This window comes from Juglans regia, chromosome 12, assembly GCF_001411555.2.
Source record: "Juglans regia cultivar Chandler chromosome 12, Walnut 2.0, whole genome shotgun sequence".
NCBI classification, from domain to species: Eukaryota; Viridiplantae; Streptophyta; class Magnoliopsida; order Fagales; family Juglandaceae; genus Juglans; species Juglans regia.
In genome coordinates, this window is record NC_049912.1 from 26,613,255 (window position 1) to 26,628,733 (window position 15,479).

The window sequence follows — 15,479 nt, forward strand, 5'->3', positions numbered from 1 at the left end:
CCTGTAAGGAATGCATGAATCGAATTTATAGGTACAAGTAGATGTAGAAACAAACAAATGCACACGTATACCAACACTTGGCCTGCTGCATGCTGAGCTAAGTTGCCAATTTAACGAGCAATCCAAAACAAACAAGTTTTCTTTTGAAAAACGTAAGATTCTGAACATGATACGCATGCCTCGGGGACTGATTCTGGAGAAAGTTACTCGTATACTTCGAGTGTTATTCCTATTAATAGGCTTTCGAGCTGCTAAAGGATCAAAGCTGACAGTAGAAGTTCCAGCAACAACAATGGCTTCCTTCGGAAATTCACTCGGTACTCTACGTACATCCAATAGCAACTTACTTTGCTTGTGTTGTGTTGTTTTGCAATGGAATTTGAAAGGTTCTTTTTATATTATGAAATAACGAATTGTGTTTGTCGACACTTGCAGACAATAAACCCAAGTGCCATTCTTTCTGATATATTCATTGCCTTTCGTTTTCAAGTTTGATCCTTCTTTTTTCTTGCCATTTAGTGAATGAAATGGAGTTTATTTACTCCTATACTTTTGAAAGCTGTATGAATTTCATTAAATTTTATGATTTTGACTTTTTTGCGTCCTTCATTAATGGAAATCATGTAGGAGCGCTCTCTTGGAAATGTGATGGAGAATTTGATTTGGGTACTTACTGCATTCAAAGATCTTTCATAGATGGCGTTAATCTTCTGCTTCTCTGTGTCTTCTATCTGATTTTGGTTATAGAATCTAGAAGAAAGCTTTACCTCAGTGGTTCTAATGGAAGAGACTTGGTCACAATAGTTGTTTCAATCTGTTGTGCTCTTATTAGCACTGCATATTTCAGTGCCTGTTTCTGGAATCTCATAGCCAAAAATGATGAATTCAATCATCTGAGCTCGTTGATTTTCTTTGTAAGAGGACTGGTTTGGGTCTCTTTTACAGTTTCCTTGCTGGTTCAAAGGTTCAAATGGATCAAGACTTTTAACTCAGTTTGGTGGGTGTTAAGCTTTTTACTAGTTTCAGCTCTAAACATCGAAATTCTACTGAGAAAACGTAGCATTAAGATTTTTGACACGGTGCCATGGTCTGTAAACTTTTTACTTCTCTTTTGTGCTTTTGGAAACATCACTCACTTGATATCCCAACAGAACCCGGAGAAGAGTCTATCCAAGCCTCTATTAGACAAAAAGTCCGACATTGGCCAAACTGAACTAGGCCAGGCCAGTTTTCTTAGCAGGTTGACATTTTCTTGGATTAATTCTTTGCTTTGCCTTGGTTACTCTAAGTCATTGGCTCTTGAAGACATCCCTTCTCTAGTTTCAGAAGATGAAGCCAATTTAGCCTACCAGAAGTTTTCTGATACATGGGAATCCCTTCTGAGGAAGGGGGTCTCAAACAAACCGAGCAACCTGGTTCTCCAGGCCATTGCAAAAGTATATTTTAGAGAGAATATTTTTGTTGCCATCTGTGCATTTCTTAGGACAATTTCTGTGGTCGTTTCACCTCTGATACTCTATGCTTTTGTGAACCATGCAAATAGCCATGAGAAAGATCTATTTGAAGGTCTTTGTATAGTAGGGTGTCTAATTCTTGCTAAGTTGGTAGAGTCATTGTCTCAAAGGCATTGCTTCTTCCACTCAAGGAGGTCAGGAATGAGGATGAGATCAGCCTTAATGGTGGCAATCTATCAAAAGCAGTTGAAGCTAACGAGCTTGGGAAGGAAAAGGCACTCAACAGGGGAGATTGTGAATTATGTAGCAGTTGATGCCTACAGAATGGGTGAATTTCCATGGTGGTTCCATTCAGGATGGAGTTTTGGATTGCAACTTTTTCTTGGCATTGGTGTCCTCTTTGCTGTTGTTGGTATTGGCGCTCTTCCTGGTTTGATCTCTCTTCTTATTTGTGGCCTTCTTAATTTTCCATTTGCAAAGATACTACAGAAGTGTCAGTCCAACTTTATGATTGCTCAGGATGAGCGGCTCAGAACCACTTCTGAGATTCTAAACAGTATGAAAATCATAAAGTTGCAATCATGGGAAGAGAAATTCAAGAACTTGATTGAATCCCTCCGTGATAGCGAATTCAAATGGTTGGCTGAAGCACATTTTAAAAAGGCTTATGGCACATTATTGTATTGGACGTCTCCAACCATCATTTCTTCAGTTATCTTCTTGGGATGTGCCATTCTTAGAAGTGCTCCACTAAATGCTAGCACAATCTTCACAATTCTGGCAACATTAAGATGCATGGGAGAACCTGTCAGATTGATACCGGAGGCTCTTTCAGTTTTGATCCAAGTCAAGGTCTCTTTGGATCGTCTAAATATCTTTCTGCTTGATGATGAGCTCCAACATGATGAAATCATTAGAACTCCATCCCAGATTTTGGATAAGAGTATTAAAATTCAATGTGGCAATTTCAGCTGGGATTCAGAATTCATGGCTCCAACTCTCAGAGAAATAAATCTGGAAATTAATCCGGGGAAGAAAATTGGAATTTGTGGGCCAGTTGGAGCTGGGAAATCATCTCTCTTATATTCTATACTTGGAGAGATACCGAAGGTTTCAGGAACTGTGAGTTACAACTTAAAAAATATACATTTTTTCTTTATCATGAACTAAATACGTGTGACTGATTTTTATCTTTTGATATATGTCAACAGGTCAATGTATATGGATCAATTGCCTATGTTTCTCAAACTTCTTGGATCCAAAGTGGGACAATTCGTGATAATATACTCTTTGGACAGCCTATAGATCAGATAAGATATGAGAAAGCCATAAAAGCATGTGCTTTAGATAAAGATATAAATAATTTCGACCATGGCGATCTCACAGAGATAGGTCAGAGAGGGCTCAACATGAGTGGAGGGCAGAAACAGAGAATCCAACTTGCTCGAGCAGTCTACAACGATGCTGATATCTATCTGCTGGATGACCCCTTTAGTGCTGTAGATGCACATACTGCTGCATATTTATTCAACGTAAGAAAAATCCTCCTTGACGATAGAAACTGGCAAAGGCTTCGGTTTTATTAATTTTACTCATTTCAAAAAGATGTAACTGCAGAACTGTGTCATGGCTGCTCTAGAAAAGAAAACTGTCATTTTAGTGACTCATCAGGTGGAATTTCTCCAAAGTGTTGATCATATTCTGGTAAAAGTTCTTCGATATTTAATGTTTACACACACACACACACACACAGTGGCATTACTAATGTATGCATGTGTTTTAGGTAAATCGAATCGATGACATGGTTTTGCACTTTTTAGGTTATGGAGGACGGGAAAATTAATCAATCAGGAAGCTATGAGGAGCTCTTGACATCTGGGATGGCATTTGAACAGCTTGTTAATGCTCATAGAGATGCAATGACAGTACTCAATACTTCACATAACGAGAGCCAAGTAGAATCTTCTCAGAAGGTAGATTCTGTTCAGATGGAAGTGTGTCAAGGGTGTTGCCTCACGAAGGGAAACAGCGAGGGGGAGATTTTCTTTGAAGGTGTGCCGGGAATACAACTAACAGAAAAGGAGAAGACAGAGATTGGCGATGTTGGATGGAAGCCATTCTGGGACTACCTTCAGGTCTCAGAGGGGACATTTTTTCTGTGCCTAAGCTTAATAACTCAGTCTATTTTTGTTGCCCTTCAGGCTGCTGCAACTTATTGGCTAGCTCTGGGCATTCAAATTCCTAGTATTACTACTGGCATGTTGATTGGAGTTTACACACTGACTTCAGCACTTAGTGCTGTCTTTGTGTATCTAAGGACTTTATTCGCAGCCCATCTCGGATTGAAAGCTTCTAAAGCCTTCTTCTCGGGTTTCACCAATGCTATTTTCAAAGCTCCCATGCTGTTCTTTGATTCAACTCCATCTGGGCGAATTCTGACCCGAGTAAGATTTCTTCAAACTCAGCTAGACTTGAAACCATGCCATTTTGTGTACCCTCTAAACTGTGTCTAACCATTATGGCCAGCTATTGTCTTCAGACATTCATGTCAGTTTTTATATCTCACAGGCTTCATCAGATTTAAGTATTTTGGATTTTGACATACCTTTCTCAATGGTATTTTTGGTGGTTTCTGCAATTGAGCTTCTTACAATGATTGGAATCATGGCCGCAGTCACATGGCAAGTTGTCATTGTAGCCAGCCTGACTACGGCAGCTGTAACATATTTTCAGGTAGAATCAATTTTTCAGTGTATTGATTTCTTCAACCTTTCTCGCTACACCGATAGAATAAAATACCTAACTTGTAGGATTTGGCAATAGGGTTACTATCTAGCTTCTGCAAGAGAACTAGTAAGGATCAATGGAACAACAAAAGCTCCCATTATGAATTATGTAGCTGAGACATCACTTGGAGTAGTCAATATCAGAGCTTTTAACATGGTTAACAGCTTCTTCCAAAACTACATAAAACTCATCGACACAGATGCTAGACTTTTCTTTCATTCTAATGCTGCCATGGAATGGATACTTCTAAGAGTAGAAGCACTTCAAAACCTGACCCTTTTCGCCACAGCATTTCTCCTAGTTTTACTTCCTAAGGGTTTTGTAGCCCCAGGTAATATCGGTTCATTAGTTTAAATAACGAATTTTAGATTTCTGAAAACGATAATTATTTTGCCCTTCTTTTTGTTTATGCAGGGCTTGTGGCACTCTCCCTTTCATATGCTCTGACCCTAACAAGCACCCAAGTCTTTTTGACTAGATGGTACTGCAACTTATCCAACTATATCATCTCAGTTGAACGGATCAAACAATTCATGCAAATACCTTCAGAGCCTCCAGATATTGTGGAGGGCAGAAGATCACCATCTTCATGGCCTTCAAAGGGGAGGATAGAGTTGCAAGCTCTCAATGTAAGGAGATCAATCAGTTATTTGAGTAATTTCATCACTGAAGTTGCTCCCTGGTGTTCTTAAATGTGATGACTTTATTTTTTTATTTTGGTTTCAGATAAGATATCGTCAAACTGCTCCCCTAGTTCTCAAGGGAATTACTTGCACATTCCCAGAAGGAAGTAGAGTTGGAGTTGTGGGAAGGACAGGAAGTGGCAAATCTACATTAATAAGTGCTTTATTTCGTTTAGTAGAGCCTGAAAGTGGAAGAATTCTTATAGATGGACTCGACATATGCTCCATTGGTCTCATAGATTTGAGGACAAAGCTAAGCATCATCCCTCAAGAACCAACTTTATTCAGGGGTAGCGTTCGAACAAACATGGACCCTTTAGGCCTTTACTCTGATGATGAAATATGGAAGGTGAGCATGGGCGGACCCAACTTAAGCTTGGGGGCCCCCAAAATTTCAAAAAATCATTAAAAAAAATTAATTTTTGAGGTCAATAACATTAGTTCTTTGAACAATTTTATGGCATAACTCATCATAAAATTGGTTTTATAATAAATTATTATTCATTTCTTATAAATATGTCAAAGACCTTATTGTTGAGTCCCTGCCCAAGCAAGCAGTCATTGTTGACTGCTTGCTGCTTAACCCCTAACGCCCAACTCTCAACTGTCCATTGAATGCAACAATAAATGCATTCATACGTAAAACAATGCATCTATAAATTGAGGCTTCTGGCGAGAGTCTCAGATACACCCAAAGAAGAAAAGAAAAGAGAGAGAGCCGAGAGAGCTCTGAGAGAAAAGAAGAGAGTTGAGTTGAGTAGAGTGTAATCCTCCTCCTCTGTAATATTTTCTTGTGTGCCACTATTTATTAGTGAAGCTCTTTTCTGTGGATGTAGGTAGTTGCCGAACCACGTTAAATTCTTGGTGTCACTGAGTGCATGAGTGTACTCTTTTATTACTGCTTTTATCCCTTCCGCTGTGTTGATTTCACCAACAAGTGGTATCAGAGCGTTTGTTGGAAGGAGTTTTTACAGAAAACTCGGTTTTAGTGCGTAGCTCAGTTTTCAAATTTGAGCATACCACTGTGTTCGTCTCATCGAGACAAGAAAAGCGGTGAAAACCAGAGGCCGAACGGAGGTCGCACGCTCCCTCACGCGCCGTCTGAAGATCGGAGAGTGAGACCCACTCTCGACACGCGTCCCACGCGCCAAGTAGAGTACCTAGCGCGTGAGTCCCACGCTCGGACACGCGCCACACGCGCTCCAGAGAGAGCCATTGCGCGTGAAGTTCACGCGCCTGACGTGCCCCTGACTCCATAAAGCGCGTGAGGTACACGCGCCTACGCATTCCACGCGCAGCAGAGGAGTTTCAGCGCGTGAGTTACACGCGCCTACGCGTTTTGTTCGCGCCACGCACTGCACGCGCGACAGAGTTCCTGTTTTGGTTCTTTTGCTCATTCCTTGTGCTATCTGAGTCCGATTTTGACGAAACAAGACTCGTTTCTAACAAAATCAGACGTTCCGGACACAACGGTGCTGTCCGTTTTGTGATATTCCACCTCAAAGATCCTGTACTTGTATTTTGTATTTAGAACAGTCTAAATCCATGGAGGATTCAGCATCAGGCGCCATGATAAAGCTGACTGCCTCAAACTACAGTCTTTGGAGACCTCGAATGGAGGATCTCTTGAACTGTAAAGATCTGTTTGACCCTTTGGAAGATGAAGGGAAGAAGCCAGATGAAGTTACGGATCAAGTGTGGAAAAAGATGCACAAGAAGACTATTGGTCAGATCAGGCAATGGATTGACCATAGTGTTTTTCACCACGTGGCCCAGGAGACGGATGCATATAACCTCTGGAAAAAGTTAGAGGATATGTATCAGGCTAAAACTGCTCGAAACAAGGCCCTCTTGATGAGACGGCTTGTTAACTTGAAGTTGAAAAGCGATACCTCTGTTGCCGAGCATACTAGCGAGTTTCAAAACCTAGTTAACCAGCTCGGGTCCGTCAACCTGAATCTTGGCGATGAAGAACAAGCCCTGCTACTTCTCAGTTCATTACCAGACAGTTGGGAGACGCTGGTGGTCTCCCTAAGTAACTCTACTCCAGATGGCAAACTTACCATGACGATGGTTAAGGATGCCCTGTTTAATGAGGAGGCCAGACGAAAAGAGACAAGCATGAATCAAACTCATGCCCTTGTCACCGAGAGTAGAGAAAGGCCTCAAGGTAATGATAGAGGGAGAAGTGGAGGCAGAAACAGAGGGAAGCCTCAACCACGTGGAAGGTCCAGCAGTAGCAGGAACCAGCAGACGGGTAACATGAAATGTTACCACTGTGGCAAAGAAGGCCACATGAGGAAACACTGCCGCAAGTTTTTAAGGGAGCAAGGTCAAAGCAGTAAGCTGAAGAAAGAAGATGGTGAAACCCTTGTCACTCTTTCTGGAGATGTGGCAATACTCTCCACCAGTGACGAGACGTGTCTGCACGTTGCAAGCCATGATGTTGAGTGGGTGGTAGACACAGCAGCATCATACCACGCCACTTCCCACAGTGAATTTTTCACTACGTACAAAGCAGGAGACTTTGGTACGGTAAGGATGGGGAACGCTAGTTCCTCGAAGATCGTGGGTGTTGGCGAAGTGCAGATAAAAACCAACGTTGGTTGCACCATGGTGTTGAAAGATGTTCGACACATTCCTGACCTTCGGCTCAACCTGATTTCCGGGACAGCCCTTGATCGACAGGGCTATGACAGCTACTTCAGCAAAGGCACTTGGAAGCTGTCACAAGGTGCCATGGTTGTCGCCCGAGGACATATTTGCGGTACGTTGTACAAGACCCATGTGAAGATCGGTTCTGATAGCCTCAATGCAGTGGAAGACGAGGCATCACCGAATCTGTGGCACAAGAGACTCGGACACATGGGTGAGAAAGGGTTGGATACGCTTGCGAAGAAGGCACTCATCAAAGTTGCCAAAGGAACAGCGTTAAACCCTTGTGAGTACTGTTTGTTTGGCAAACAATGCAGAGTCTCGTTTAAATCCTCTACGAAGAGAAGATCAGAGTTGTTGAGTCTGGTACACTCTGATGTATGTGGTCCCATGGAAGAAGAGTCATTGGGAGGTAACAGATATTTCGTGACATTCATTGATGATGCTTCACGAAAAGTCTGGGTATATGTTTTGAAGTCAAAGGATCAGGTCTTCGAGCACTTCAAGAATTTCCACACCCTAGTGGAAAGAGAGACGGGAAAGAAGTTGAAGTGCCTGCGAACGGACAATGGAGGAGAATATGTCTCCAAAAGGTTCGCTGCATACTGCGCTGATCGCGGTATTCGACATGAGAAGACGGTCCCATATACCCCTCAGCACAATGGTGTAGCCGAAAGAATGAACCGGACCATCATTGAAAGAACAAGATGCATGCTCAGTATGGCCAAGTTACCAAAGCCATTCTGGGGTGAAGCTGTTCTAGCTGCCTGTTACCTGATCAACAGATCACCTTCTGCACCACTGGAATTTGAAATTCCTGAGAAGGTTTGGTCTGGAAAAGATGTCTCTTACTCTCACCTGAGAGTGTTTGGGTGCAAAGCCTTTGCACACGTATCCAAGGAGCTGAGACAGAAGCTCGATGTCAAGTCAACTCCATGTATCTTTGTTGGATATGGAGATGAAGAATTCGGATACAAGTTATGGGATCCAGTGACAAAGAAAATTGTCAGAAGTAGGGACGTTGTGTTCCATGAAAACCAGAACATAGGAACTGAAGCTTCATCAAGAGAGCTTAGTTCCGATACTCCAAATCCTGCACCATTACAGTCCGCCACAGATAATGAGGATATGCAGGATCGAGATCCAGAAGCAGAAGAAGAAGCTCAGGGTGTCGAGCAGGGGGAGCAAGAATCCTCTCCACCAGCAGCTGGTGTACCACCACAAGGGTTAGATGGTGACGAACCTCCTTTGGTTGATGAACCAAGAAGATCGGCAAGAGGCCGCCTACTGATTCCGTCGAGGAGATATCCGGAATCAGACTATATTCTGCTTACTGATGAGGGGGAGCCAGAGAGCTTCCAGGAAGTTCAAACTCATGCTGATAGAAGCCTATGGGTGCAGGCAATGCAAGAAGAGATGAGTTCTTTGCAGAAAAATCAGACCTATGAGTTGGTGAAACTTCCTGAAGGAAAGAAAGCCCTAAAGAACAAATGGGTATTCAAGCTGAAGAAAGATGGCCAAGGAAAGCTGATGAAGCACAAGGCCAGATTGGTTGTCAAAGGATTCCAGCAGAAGAAGGGAATCGACTTTGACGAGATATTTTCTCCGGTGGTGAAAATGATGTCGATCCGAGTCATACTCGGATTGGTAGCCAGCTTGAATTTGGAACTCGAACAGATGGATGTGAAGACAGCCTTTCTCCATGGAGATTTGGAGGAGGAGATCTATATGGAGCAACCAGAAGGGTTTGCAGCTCCAGGGAAAGATCACTTAGTCTGCAAGCTGAAGAAGAGTCTCTATGGCCTCAAGCAAGCGCCGAGGCAATGGTACAAGAAGTTCGACTCATTCATGATGAGTCATGGTTACAAGAGACTTGTTGCAGATCAGTGTGTCTATGTTCGAAGGTTCCAGAATGACAAGTTTGTCATACTCCTTCTTTACGTTGATGATATGTTAATCGTTGGTGAGGATAGGTCCATGATTAACAAACTAAAGAAGGAACTATCCAAGTCCTTTGACATGAAGGACTTAGGCCCAGCACAGCAAATTTTGGGCATGAAGATTGTTCGTGATAGGAAAGTCAAAAGGGTGTGGCTATCACAACAAAAATATGTTGAACAGGTCATTAGACGTTTCAACATGGGAGATGCTAAGCCAGTCAAAACTCCACTTGCAAACCACTTCAAATTGAGCAAGAGCTCGTGTCCTTCTTCAAAGAAAGAGATTGAAGAAATGGAAGCAATCCCCTACTCTTCAGCAGTAGGAAGCCTGATGTATGCAATGGTTTGTACCAGACCAGATATTGCTCATGCTGTAGGCATGGTGAGCAGATTCCTTTCAAATCCAGGAAAGGATCATTGGGAAGCAGTCAAGTGGATTCTCAGGTACCTGAAAGGTACATCGAATATGTGCTTGTGTTTTGGGGGAGCTAAACCAGTTTTGGAAGGCTATACAGATTCAGATATGGCAGGAGATCTGGATAGCAGGAAATCTATTTCAGGATTTCTCTTCACCTTTGCAGGAGGAGCTGTCTCTTGGCAGTCCAAGTTGCAGAAGTGTGTTGCTTTATCTACAACAGAGGCAGAGTACATTGCCGCAGCGGAAGCTGGGAAAGAGATGTTGTGGATGAAGCGTTTTCTCCAAGAACTAGGAGTTAGTCAAGAGGACTACAAGGTACATTGTGATAGTCAAAGTGCTCTAGACTTGAGCAAAAATTCAATGTACCACTCCCGCACCAAGCATATTGACATCCGCTATCATTGGATACGCGAAGCGATGGAACAACAGCTGTTGAAGCTTGTGAAGATCCATACGAAAGAGAATCCAGCGGACATGCTGACGAAGGTGGTTACAAGTGAGAAGCTTGAGCTATGCAGAGACATAGCTGGGATGGAGAGCATCTAGGTAAATGGGCATGGAGGGGGAGAATTGTTGAGTCCCTGCCCAAGCAAGCAGTCATTGTGACTGCTTGCTGCTTAACCCCTAACGCCCAACTCTCAACTGTCCATTGAATGCAACAATAAATGCATTCATACGTAAAACAATGCATCTATAAATTGAGGCTTCTGGCGAGAGTCTCAGATACACCCAAAGAAGAAAAGAAAAGAGAGAGAGCCGAGAGAGCTCTGAGAGAAAAGAAGAGAGTTGAGTTGAGTAGAGTGTGATCCTCCTCCTCTGTAATATTTTCTTGTGTGCCACTATTTATTAGTGAAGCTCTTTTCTGTGGATGTAGGCAGTTGCCGAACCACGTTAAATTCTTGGTGTCACTGAGTGCATGAGTGTACTCTTTTATTACCGCTTTTATCCCTTCCGCTGTGTTGATTTCCCCAACACTTATTCACATAAAGATTAGTATTTTTTCTAATCATTGTCACAAAGTAAGTAATGTGGGCCCTCATTCGTCCTATAATAGACTCTGATATCATGAAGAAATTCATGAATTTAACTCATCTCATAAAACCAGTTCTACAATGAGGATTGTTCATTCCTTATAAACGTGCTCAAGACTTTATCCACAAGCAATTCCTCAACATTCTCCACCTTCAAACTATACTTTCTCATTCTGCCCTTAAATTTTCTGATTCCATCCCTGAATAAAATACTCGCTTTCAGATACTTTGTGACGAGGTAAATATGTAGTACATATTTGATAACCCTTTTCATTTGCATACAGGCTTTGGAGAAGTGTCAGCTCAAGGCAACAATTAGCAGCCTGCCAAATCTGCTAGAGTCATCTGGTGAGTTAAATTTATGAGGTTAACGAACAATCTTTGATGGTTTCTATGAAGCATTAATGATTGGAGGTGAACCCTTTTTAGAATGTTACCTATTTACGTCGAAATTAGATGCAATTCTAAAGCAGATTTGCTTGTATTTATCTAATCCTGGTAGTTCAACAGTGAGTGAAGAAGGCGACAACTGGAGCACAGGGCAACGCCAACTCTTTTGTCTCGGAAGGGTCCTTCTTAGGAGGAATAGAGTTCTAGTTCTTGATGAAGCTACTGCTTCCATAGATTCTGCAACCGATGCTATTCTACAAAGAATTATCAGGCAGGAGTTCTCAGAATGCACTGTGATCACCGTAGCTCATAGAGTTCCAACCGTTATTGACAGTGACATGGTGATGGTCCTCTCTCATGGTATGCTTCTTATTTTTTATGAGTTCTGCTGCATACTCTTTCTATACTTCAGTAATGTGATAGCTAAAATAATTATTTTATATTAAAAAATAATGATCTAGTCAATCACATTAATAAAATATATAAAAATGACTGCAGATAAAATTTTTGTTGAACCAATACCTAAACAAGTGTGCGTTGCTTTGTATCGCAGGGAAGCTGGTGGAGTACGATGAGCCTTCAAAACTTATGGAGACCAACTCCTCTTTCTCTAATCTTGTGGCTGAATATTGGTCCAGCTGCAAAAGAGATTCCTACCCAAATCCCTACAACTAATGAAGAAGATGATAATGACAATAGCGAGGAGATTATATCTACAAGTCGGCGTGGAAGACGCAATCATTATACTGTTGATATTACATAATTTGATTTCTGAAAGAGTTTGAAATTAAATCCTTTTACAAATCAAATCTTGAGATGTCAACGAAGTGAAAGGTATGATCTGCCGACTTGAAAATAGCATTGAGATTTGATTTATTGGATTCAAAGGATGGAGCGTTGACAATGGCAAAGGAAGAGAGATCATATTTTTACTGTAAATGCAAATATCCTTTAAACATCTTCGTTTGAATTTTAAACTAATATCAACTCATCATTACAATTTTTTCAAATCTCAATATAAAATATAATAAATAATTCAACTTTTTCAAATTTTAAAATAATAATATTATTAAAAAATAATATTCTAATAATATTTTATCATCTCAATTCAACTCACTTCAACGTCCAAACACAACCTTAAAATAATTTCTCCTCTCTAAAAGAAATGCCGTCCAATCATCTGCAGACTGCCCCAAGTTACGTTATAAAAAAAATCACAAAATTGTAAAAGAAAATCACAAAAGACAAAAAAACACCTCACAGAAAGATCCCATGAATGACGAAACGAAAGACAGGACTCGGGACAAGAGTCGAGAACCAAAAGAAAAACTTCTGAAGGCAATAAATAGGTATCGAGTAATGTTATTTTATAAGGTATTTTATAAAAATATTTATTATTTTAAAATATTGTCGTAAAATATTATGAAAAATGTCGTGTATTTATATTTTTCAATAGGCATCGACATATCAAACTCTAATGAAGCACGTTCATATTAATCACAACCAAAAAAAAACTGAGATTGATAGGAAGTATTTCTTATGGATTCATTCTTCATTAATTAACAACACAATTCATAAACCTACGACGTTCTTTCTAAAAGCAAGACAGAACAGAAAAAATCCTGAACTTGCTAGACTTGGTTTTTGCCAACATTCAAACTGGAAGCTATGCTAGCTATTGCTGAACAGGGAGTGCTTTCGGACGAGATTCATGAGCAGACACAGATATGGTTTGCAACTTGCATTCAGCCGAAATAAACTGATCAGTTTCTTCAATGGAGATGATCTTGTTAATAAGGCCTAGCAAAATGCGTTCAAGGTCTTCTCCGTCTATCCACTCGTGTATTTCAGCCTTAATAAGGAGGGGGTTCTTGCAGATGAGATCCCACACGGGGAAATCCTTCCTTGGCATCACATGATCTCCATCTCTAAGCTTCAAGCTTGGGCAATAATCTCCACTCCCATCCCCAAGATAGATGAACTTCTCCTCCTCCTCGGATACAGAAGCTTGTATCGTTTCTATGATTAGACCCTTTAGTGCACAAGGCATAATAATCAGCCAAGAGTTAAGACATTTTATCACAATCTTAAAGCTATTGAATCACATATTATAAGTGGGGTCACAAAAGAAAAATAATAATAAATTAAAAAAAAAACACTTTTATAATCTGTTCCAACCTTATTAGGCTCCAACAGAGGATAGGATTCTCTATATATATATTGTCACTCCAAATAAAGTAAGAAATTTATAATACCTTGCACATGTTTGGAGGGCAGAGACTACAGCCATGAGGAGGCTTGTGAGAATCATGGTAGGGAAAGATCCTTAGCCTCCCTTCTTCATCCACTAAGCTTGGGTTCGTATTGATCTCAGAAAAATACTCCCTTAACTCAAGATGCTTCAGAATAGTCTCGATAAAAAATGTGTTTGCATCGCTTACAATCCTCAAATCACACCTAAATAAAAAGTTCCATTGCCACCATAAATTTCACTCCCTAAAAAGCTTCCAAGAACTTAACGAGAGAGAGAGAGAGAGAGAGAGAGAGAAGTACCCTAAAGCATGGGCTGCTTTGATAGCAGGGACAATTCTGGGATGTATGGGTATCCGTTTGAATACATCAGCAATATCCTCGATGGTTTTTCCTCGTGCATGGAGCTCCTTCAACATCCTATCCTGTCAATTTAAAAAAAAAAAAAGAAGGAACAAAAAAACATCGGTTCTTTTTTGTTTTTCTTCTCTGAACAGAACAAGAAAGTCCTGATCACTCCTTAGAATGCTTGTTCATGATAACTGAGATCGTCACGAAGAAATCTGAGAACGTACCATGAGAGAGTTCCAATTAGGCATGGTAGGAAGGAGGTCATTGAACAAGTCCGTGGCGCCCAACTCGTCCACCACCCAATTGTCGCTATCGGAGTCGATGATCGTCTTGTCAAAGTCGAAAACCACCACGATTCCGACCATTATTTGCTTCCCAAGAATTAATGCAACAAAAACACAAACACCCAGAACTCTAGAACAGCTCTTCGAACACCCCCGCAAAAACTAATGTCTGTGCGCAAAATGACCCCAACGGGGAAAGGTATTTGTACGAAAAAGAAGCATACGGACGAGAAGCGCAACAATTCTTTCGGAATCGGAATTGTAAAAGGAATATTTCATGATCAATCCGTGGTATACGTTTCGTGGATTATGTAGGACTCCTTGTTTACAGTGGCTTGCTCTAGATATCCATGTCTTGGCCGTAGGATTTAATGACTTTAATCATTGATCGGGATATCCAACAGTGAATACTAGGCTTCGGCCGAGGAAGACGCGGGAAAAGAATATTCTGGGGAATTGAATTCACTTTGGCCACCTCCGAAACGCACTCACCAACCACTCCACTCCGAAAGTGAAAAAACGTTACAATATTCGGTCGAAATAAAGTTTTTTTCTAAAAAATAATTTTTTACGATATCTTTATTTAAATACTTTCTATAATTTAGAAAAATATAGACATAAAATGTGAAATTTACTTATTTAATGCTTGATTTATATTATTTACGGATAATATTTAATACAACAAGTTTATATTATCCACGGATATTCATTCTCTCCCCCATGTTTTGTTTTGGTTTGGTTTGCACAAGTGCGATGTTGTTCACGTAAAAATAATATTTACAGTTATAAAATATATTTATTTTAAAAATAGAGAGTAAATATGAGATTTATATAAAAAAAATTATTTTTTTAATATTAGACTTTATACTTTTTAAAAATATTACACTGTATTTATATAGTTTATAACTGTATCTAATATTACTCTAATATTAATAAGTTGAAGTTGACTTTTTACTACCTTTTTGGTAAGATGAATTGAATTTGTGCTTGTTAATGGGAGGAAAAAAAGGGTCCAATAGAGCATATTGGCAAATTAGGTTTCTGAATTGTGGGGATAATGCATTCCATGAACAATCAATCATCTTCCACCCGATTAGAAAAATAAATAAAAAATCAGCTTCCACCCAATACCCAACTCTGCAATTCTCTTTTAAATAATGGATCTACAAAAATAAATAAATTGCATGCAATGGAAGCTGATGTTTTGCTCAAATTTAGTGGAAGCTGATCATGAAG

At 40.4% G+C, this 15,479-nt stretch overlaps 2 protein-coding genes across 5 annotated transcripts; one reads left to right on the plus strand and one right to left on the minus strand.

Annotated features, from left to right (window-relative positions):
• The first annotated feature begins 201 nt into the window (after positions 1 to 201).
• LOC109007905 (ABC transporter C family member 8-like) lies at positions 202 to 12,267 on the plus strand. 4 transcript variants are annotated; one of them, XM_035683347.1, is made up of 12 exons: positions 202 to 317; positions 628 to 2,576; positions 2,666 to 2,986; positions 3,072 to 3,158; positions 3,275 to 3,898; positions 4,023 to 4,187; positions 4,278 to 4,572; positions 4,656 to 4,870; positions 4,968 to 5,273; positions 11,253 to 11,316; positions 11,479 to 11,718; positions 11,912 to 12,267. In XM_035683347.1, exons 1-12 carry the CDS (start codon positions 293 to 295, stop codon positions 12,031 to 12,033), a joined length of 4,413 nt encoding a protein of 1,470 aa, XP_035539240.1. In that variant the 5' UTR covers positions 202 to 292; the 3' UTR covers positions 12,034 to 12,267. The 4 variants fall into 4 exon arrangements, with proteins under 4 accessions (XP_035539240.1, XP_035539241.1, XP_018843346.2 ...); XM_035683348.1 differs by having other exon boundaries at positions 1,609 to 2,576; XM_035683349.1 differs by having other exon boundaries at positions 208 to 317; positions 1,625 to 2,576.
• A 633-nt stretch (positions 12,268 to 12,900) lies between these two features.
• On the minus strand, positions 12,901 to 14,566 carry LOC109007908 (inorganic pyrophosphatase 2-like). The gene is made up of 4 exons (XM_018987809.2): positions 14,184 to 14,566; positions 13,912 to 14,033; positions 13,614 to 13,815; positions 12,901 to 13,390 (listed from the first exon to the last, which is right to left on the minus strand). Exons 1-4 carry the CDS (start codon positions 14,322 to 14,324, stop codon positions 13,034 to 13,036), a joined length of 822 nt encoding a protein of 273 aa, XP_018843354.2. The 5' UTR covers positions 14,325 to 14,566; the 3' UTR covers positions 12,901 to 13,033.
• Positions 14,567 to 15,479: the final 913 nt, after the last annotated feature.

What these genes read in the sequence shown, in the direction of transcription:
- LOC109007908 (XM_018987809.2), bottom strand. Translation starts at nt 14,324, where the DNA reads ATGGTCGGAATCGTGGTGGTTTTCGACTTTGACAAGACGATCATCGAC. An exon ending in CTAATTGGAACTCTCTCATG is followed by an intron (nt 14,034 to 14,183) that starts GTACGTTCTCAG and finishes TTAAATTGACAG; the next exon opens with GATAGGATGTTGAAGGAGCT. An exon ending in GCCCTCCAAACATGTGCAAG is followed by an intron (nt 13,391 to 13,613) that starts GTATTATAAATT and finishes TGTGCACTAAAG; the next exon opens with GGTCTAATCATAGAAACGAT.
- LOC109007905 (XM_035683347.1), top strand. Translation starts at nt 293, where the DNA reads ATGGCTTCCTTCGGAAATTCACTCG. An exon ending in CTGGGCGAATTCTGACCCGA is followed by an intron (nt 3,899 to 4,022) that starts GTAAGATTTCTT and finishes TATATCTCACAG; the next exon opens with GCTTCATCAGATTTAAGTAT. An exon ending in CAGCTGTAACATATTTTCAG is followed by an intron (nt 4,188 to 4,277) that starts GTAGAATCAATT and finishes ATTTGGCAATAG; the next exon opens with GGTTACTATCTAGCTTCTGC.